The sequence below is a fragment of the Gobius niger genome, assembly GCF_951799975.1.
Source record: "Gobius niger genome assembly, chromosome: 21".
In the NCBI taxonomy this organism is placed as follows: domain Eukaryota; kingdom Metazoa; phylum Chordata; class Actinopteri; order Gobiiformes; family Gobiidae; genus Gobius; species Gobius niger.
Window position 1 is genome coordinate 4,333,021 of NC_136872.1, and position 7,107 is coordinate 4,340,127.

At 49.6% G+C, this 7,107-nt stretch overlaps 1 protein-coding gene across 1 annotated transcript; it reads left to right on the plus strand.

The window, feature by feature from the left end:
* Positions 1-249: 249 nt before the first annotated feature.
* LOC306980307 (uncharacterized protein) lies at positions 250-6,695 on the plus strand. The gene is made up of 6 exons (XM_079579655.1): positions 250-294; positions 379-717; positions 6,001-6,051; positions 6,141-6,245; positions 6,453-6,484; positions 6,567-6,695. Exons 1-6 carry the CDS (start codon positions 252-254, stop codon positions 6,681-6,683), a joined length of 687 nt encoding a protein of 228 aa, XP_079435781.1. The 5' UTR covers positions 250-251; the 3' UTR covers positions 6,684-6,695.
* The last annotated feature ends 412 nt before the right edge of the window (positions 6,696-7,107 follow it).

A 7,107-nucleotide genomic window follows, 5' to 3' on the forward strand; every position in this document is an offset into this window, starting at 1 on the left:
TTTCAATTTCCTCATATCTCCTTCACACCTAAACCTGGGGCTCTGGTCAGAAGCAATGACTCATTCTGTGAATCTTTTTCACTTTCAGGTTCCTTGGTGTTCATTGATTTCCTCTTTTCTAACTTTCAGATACATTGCTGTCACCGCTTTACCACATTTTTTTTGTAGAAACCACACCTCTCAGCAGGGTTTAGAAGCCCCTCGATATAAATGGAATGAGAGATGACTGGAGGTGTCACTCTTCAGGAACCATGAAGGCGCTCTCCATCGCAGCAGTCACCGTCTGCTTAGGTGGTAGGTCATTCAAATCAGTCTAAATCTAGTGAAAACTTTAGTAGCTGTTTATTTATCACATGTGTCTTGTTTATTCTTTTGAAGGATTGGTCGTGGTGGCTTTGGCTCATAGGACGTTGGAGGTCCATCCAGGAGGAAACGTCACTTTGTCGTGTGTGAATATTTCCAAAGATGATACTCAAGTGGACTGGTTCAGAGTGGAGAACGGAACCAAAGCCAACTGTATTTCATCAGTTGTTGGAGCTTATCCTCCTTCCTACTGCGCTGGATTTAAAAATGGGAGGTTTCGAATGAGCTCCAACGAAACGGACGTGTTCTTGAACATCGACGAAGTGGATTTCTTAGACACCGGCTTGTACTTCTGTGGATTCTTCTTAAGGTCAAACATGGTACTTGGAGAGACGACTTACTTAACAGTTACAGGTAAAGCTGCCTTTTTTACACGATGAATTGAATCCTTCTCTCTAATTCTTCAGCTCGGTCCGGTGAAGTCTATAAAAGAATAAGTTGAACAACGCCAAGTCTGTCTTGTGTCAGGGGTCTCTAATCTGATTGACATTTATTCCATCCATCCATCCATTTTCTTCCGCTTTATCCGGGGCCGGGTCGCGGGGGCAGCAGTCTCAGCAGAGATGCCCAAACTTCCCGATCCACACACACCTCCTCCAGCTGTTCTGGGGGGACCCCGAGGCGACACCAGGCCAGCTCGGAGACATAGTCCCACCACCGTGTCCTGGGCCTTCCACGAGGCCTTGTCCCACTAGGACATGCCTGGAACACCTCCCGCGGGAGGCGACCAGGAGGCATCCGAAACAGATGCCCGAGCCACCTCAGCTGGCTCCTTTCGACGTGAAGGAGCAGCGACTCTACTCCGAGCTCCTCCCGGGTAACTGAGCTCCTCACCCGATCTCGGAGGGTGCGCCCAGCCACCCTGCGAAGGAAACTCATTTCGGCCGCTTGTATTCGCGATCTTGTCCTTTCGGTCATTACCCAAATCTCATGACCATAGGTGAGGGTGGGAACGTAGATCGATCGGTAAATCGAGAGCTTTGCCCTCCGACTCAGCTCCCTCTTCACCACGACAGACCGATACAGCGACCGCATCACTGCTGACGCCGCACCGATCCGTCTGTCGATCTCACGCTCCATCCGTCCCTCACTCGTGAACAAGATCCCGAGATACTTGAACTCCTCCACTTGAGGTAAGGACTCCCCACCGACCCGAAGAGGGGAAACCACCTTTTTCCGGTGGAGAACCATGGCCTCGGATTTGGAGGTGCTGATCCTCATCCCGGCCGCTACACACTCGGCTGCAAACCGCCCCAGTGCGTGCTGGAGGTCCTGGTTCGTTGAAGCCATCAGAACAACATCGTCCGCAAACAGCAGAGATGAGACTCTGAGGCTCCCAAACCGGACACCCTCCGGCCCCTGGCTGCGCCTAGAAATTCTGTCCATAAAAGTAATGAACAGAACCGGTGACAAAGGGCAGCCCTGGCGGAGACCAACACGCACCGGGAACAGGTCTGACTTACTGCCGGCAATGCGAACCAAGCTCCTGCTGCGGTCATACAGGGAACGGACAGCCCTTAGCAGAGGGCCCCGGACCCCATACTCCCGGAGCACCCCCCACAGGGCACCACGAGGGACGCGGTCGAACGCTTTCTCCAGATCCACAAAACACATGTGGACTGGTTGGGCGAACTCCCACGAACCCTCGAGTACCCGATGAAGGGTATAGAGTTGGTCCAGTGTGCCACGACCAGGACGAAAACCGCATTGTTCCTCCTGGATCCGAGGTTCAACTATCGGCCGGATCCTCCTCTCCAGCACCCCGGAATAGACCTTACCGGGGAGGCTAAGGAGGGTGATTCCTCTGTAATTGGAACACACCCTCCGATCCCCCTTTTTAAAGAGAGGGACCACCACCCCGGTCTGCCAATCCAGAGGCACTGTCCCCGACCGCCACGCGATGTTGCAGAGACGTGTCAGCCAAGACAGTCCTACAACATCCAGAGACTTGAGGTACTCAGGGCGAATCTCATCCACCCCCGGAGCCTTGCCACCAAGGAGCTTTCTCACCACCTTGGTGACTTCAGCCCCGGTGATGGGCGAGCCCACCTCCGAGTCCCCAGCCTCTGCTTCCCCATTGGAAGACGTGACGACGGGATTGAGGAGGTCCTCGAAGTACTCCTTCCACCGTCCGACGACATCCCCAGTCGAGGTCAGCAGCCCCCCACCCGCACTGTAAACAGTGCTGGTGGAGCACTGCTTCCCCCTCCTGAGGCGCCGGATGGTTTGCCAGAATCTCTTCGAGGCCGACCGATAGTCTTCCTCCATGGCCTCCCCGAACTCCTCCCAGACCCGAGTTTTTGCCTCTGCGACCGCACGAGCCGCAGCACGCTTGGCCTGCCGGTACCTCTCAGCTGCCTCAGGAGTCCCACATGCCAACAAGGCCAGGTAGGACTCCTTCTTCAGCTTGACGGCATCCCTTACTTCCGGGCGCCACCACCGGGTTCGGGGATTGCCGCCGCGACAGGCACCAGAGACCTTACGGCCACAACTACGAGCAGCCGCATCGACAATGGAGGAGGAGAACAGAGTCCACTCTGACTCCATGTCCCCCGCCTCCCCCGGAATCTGGGTGAAGCTCTTCCGGAGGTGGGAGTTGAAGACCCCACTGACAGAGGGATCCACCAGACGTTCCCAGCAGACCCTCACAACACGTTTGGGCCTGCCAGGTCTGACCGGCTTCCTCCCCTGCCAGCGGATCCAGCTCACCACCAGGTGGTGATCGGTTGACAGCTCAGCCCCTCTCTTCACCCGAGTGTCCGAGACACGCGGCCGGAGGTCAGACGACACAACTACAAAGTCGATCATCGACCTCCTGCCTAGGGTGTCCTGGTGCCACGTGCACTTATGGACACCCTTGTGCTCGAACATGGTGTTCGTTATGGACAAACTGTGACTAGCACAGAAGTCCAATAACAGAACACCACTCGGGTTCAGATCGGGGAGGCCGTTCTTCCCAATCACCCCCTCCCAGGTCTCACTGTCGTTACCCACATGGGCGTTGAAGTCCCCCAGCAGAACAATGGAGTCCCCAGTCGGAGCACTATCTAGTACCCCTCCCAGGGACTCCAAGAAGGCCGGGTACTCTGCACCGATGTTGGGCCCGTAGGCCGAAACAACGGTGAGAGACCTGTCCCCGACCCGAAGGCGTAGGGACGCGACCCTCTCGTCCACCGGGGTGAACTCCAACACGTGGCGGCTGAGCTGGGGGGATATGAGCAAACCCACCCCCGCCCGCCGCCTCTCCCCGCGGGCAACTCCAGAAAAATGGAGAGTCCAGCCTCTCTCCAGGAGTTGGGATCCGGAACCCAAGCTGTGCGTGGAGGTGAGCCCGACTATATCTAGCCGGTATCTCTCAACCTCCCGCACAAGCTCAGGCTCCTTCCCCCCCAGCGAGGTGACGTTCCATGTCCCGAACGCCAGAAGCTGTGCATGCGGACCAGGTCGTCGAGGCACCCGGCCTCGACTGCCACCCAGTCCTCTCCGCACCCGACCCCTACGGATCCCTCTGCGGGTGGTGGGTCCACAGGAGGGCGGGCCCACGTCGTCCCTTCGGGCTGGGCCCGGCCGGGCCCCGTGGGCAGAGACCCGGCCACCAGACGCTCGCGTTCGGGCCCCAACCCCAGGTCTGGCTCCAGGGTGGGGCCCCGGCTGCGCCATGCCGGGCGACGTCACGGTCCTTGTATAGTGTACGTCCATGGGGGTCTTCTGAACTGCTCTTCGTCTGACCCGTCACCTCGGACCTGTTTGCCATGGGAGACCCTACCAGGGGCATAAAGCCCCAGACAACATAGCTCCTCGGATCATTCGGGCACTCAAACAACCCCACCACGTTAAGGTAGCAGTTCATGGGGTTGATTGACATTTACAGATACATTTTCTCTTTGTGCACCAAATGCTGGAGTCATGATCACACTGAATGCCACCTACAAAGTAAAAAATAGCATAAAAGCAAACTTGGCTAACGGTCCCAGGGTGAACTCCGCATGAGTGACAGTCTTAGGTACCGTAATTGCTGATCGGAAAAATAGGGGTGGAAAAGGGCTTTCCCTTCATTCTGAAGAAATAAGATCAAAAACACCTCAAAGTGCATCGTCATGTTGACTTACATTTCTCATTTTTCACTAAATGCTATAGATTCATGAGAAATATATCAATAATCTATCTTCAGCCTTCCGGTGAACACAAACGGAAAGACAGGATGATTAAGCTCACTCAGTGTTGGGGAGAATACTAAATACTAAATTGTGTTTAGTAACAGAGTACTATGTTCTGAACGCTTAGAATACCTTCATGTTAATGCACATGGTTTTTAAACTTATTCACCACTAATTAGTAGCACAAAATGCAAATATAACTAGTTTCAAATGTGTGTTTTGGGTGGGACATAGTAATGATGATTAAAGGTGAGGCACTACAGAGTTAACCATAATGTATTAGGAAAGTAACTGTATTCTAAATACTCTTGTAACAGTACCTGGATACGAGTACCAGGAATACGTCTTTCAAATAAATGCTATGAACAGGCCAATATCTGACACTTAATGCACCAGTAATTCCATTCACGCTGCTGTTCTGTGTCAATTGTTGTTTGTTTATCTCTTATATTTGAATCTATTTCATGCACGCCCTTATAGTTTTAAAGATTGTTATCTCTACCAAGTTTTATGTTTCATGTTGCACGATTACACCTGTTCATTGACAATGGCAATACAACCAATTCTGATTCTAAAGCTGTTCAGAAAGCTTCCCAGCACTGAACACAGTGACAGATTGGGATAGTAATGATAATAATAATAATCCATTGGTTTTATATAGCACTGTTCTGTTACATTAGTCCGACCACCGGCACTCTCTCACTCACTCAGACCCACATTCAACCCAGGCTTCGTGGTGTTACCAAACGGTCTCCAGAAGTATCCACCAGGCCCTTCCTGCTCATTTTTGAGATCTGACGGGATCAGACAGACCAAAGGTGGTATGGCCTCACTGAATACTTACCGAATTCTCATTTTGAGTAACTGTGTTCAGACACAGAGATCAAAGATCACACTTTTATATTTAGAATACAGTTTTCCTCAAATCAAACATTCAAGAAAAGATCACAACAGTCAGGGAAAAGTTTAGCTCTACGTCATTTTGGACTAATTGGCATTTCGCGTTTTTTTACATTCTTAATAGTGTTAAATAAGTTCAGAACAGGCGGTGTAGTGTTAAGAATACAGATTAGACTTTAAGGCAAGTATTCAGTATTCTGTTACAAAATACAATTTCAAAGTATTCTCCCCAACACTGGTTATATGGAGCTAAATATTGGCACTGAAGTTTTGCCACTGATTATTTTGATGATTACTGATAGTTACTTTTGTGATTACTAAGATTATTAAGTAATTCTGTAAATGTTATTAAAGTGCACTTGCAGTTTGTAGTGCACAGTTATACAAAACCAAGAGCATTAATATTTGAGAGAAGACTGAATACATTCCTGCTAATATGAGGAATGGAGGAATACATTTTAGCCCTCTGACTGTGAAGCAGTCTACATCTACATCATCTACTTTAATATGCTATCATCCCATTTAAATAAATCTGAATGAAAGATAAAGTACATTATCTCTATTTTGATCCTTTGTTTAGGTGCTTCTGACTCACCCAACCATTTACAGAACATCAACCTTAAAGCTGAAAGTAAGATTTTTCTTCTTTGGTCAATTTTTGATTAAAAACAAACAAACAAAAAAAAACATGGCATTTACTAATCCAAACCTGTTTTCCAGACAAGCTGGACCCGTTTCTGCTGCTCATCATTGTGGGTTCTCTGAGTGCGGTCCTTATGATAGTGATCATCGTTCTTTCTGCAAATAACTGCAAACTTAAGAAAGGTAAAAGCTACGTTTGAATATCAAGGGCTGGGAAACAGGTGCTTAGTGTCATTTGTGGGGGAAATGATTCTGATGCCGTATCACAATGTAGCGGATTTTTATTTTATTGTTCTGTAAAGCCATTGAGTCGCTTGCTCTGTTTTCCCACCCCTCATGAGTCTCCAACATACAGTACATGCATTCTGATATTATGTCTATTTTCATTAGCAATCAAAGAGCTGCGAGATGAAGCCAACGCGGTGAGGTTGCATTTTTACTGGCTTTTACTTCATTTTCTCTTGTGCGTTTGAGCTAACTCAGGTTAAACACTGTTGATTCCAGGCTCCTTCCGATGACGTGACCTACGCGGCGCTCAACGTCAAAGCCACAAACAGACCTGGAGGGCAGACGCCTCGCAGACCAGTGGAGCCTCACGTCATCTACTCCTGCCCAAAATAAACACAAAAAAACAATAAGCTCATATCTGGACTTAAGGAGATCAGCCCTAACAATCCCAACGTCTTAATCAATTGCCAAAAGATCATTGGAAGGTACACTGCCTGACGAAGAAAAGAAAAAGTCACCTGTATGTAGCTAACTGTGACTGACTGATCTGGGGTTGCTGCAGTTCTAGGGTGTCCAGATTTTCCACATTGGGACCAAATGAGAATTTAGGATGTTTTCCCCCCACGACGTAGATAGTAAATTAGTTGTCGGTAACTTTGTGTTAACTTTATGTTTAACATGGTAAAAATCCTGTCCAATTTTCCGGTAAAAACGGCTGCTTTGGCCATGGGGGTGGTGCAAAACTGAGATACCTGGGACAGGAAATGTGTAAAACTGGGACACAACAATGGTTTGGGAGAAATCCACTAGGACATGG

Coding starts and splice junctions, on each gene's coding strand:
- LOC306980307 (XM_079579655.1), top strand. CDS start 252: ATGAAGGCGCTCTCCATCGCAGCAGTCACCGTCTGCTTAGGTG. Junction 295..378: donor AGTCACCGTCTGCTTAGGTG/GTAGGTCATTCA, acceptor ATTCTTTTGAAG/GATTGGTCGTGGTGGCTTTG. Junction 6,246..6,452: donor TAACTGCAAACTTAAGAAAG/GTAAAAGCTACG, acceptor TATTTTCATTAG/CAATCAAAGAGCTGCGAGAT.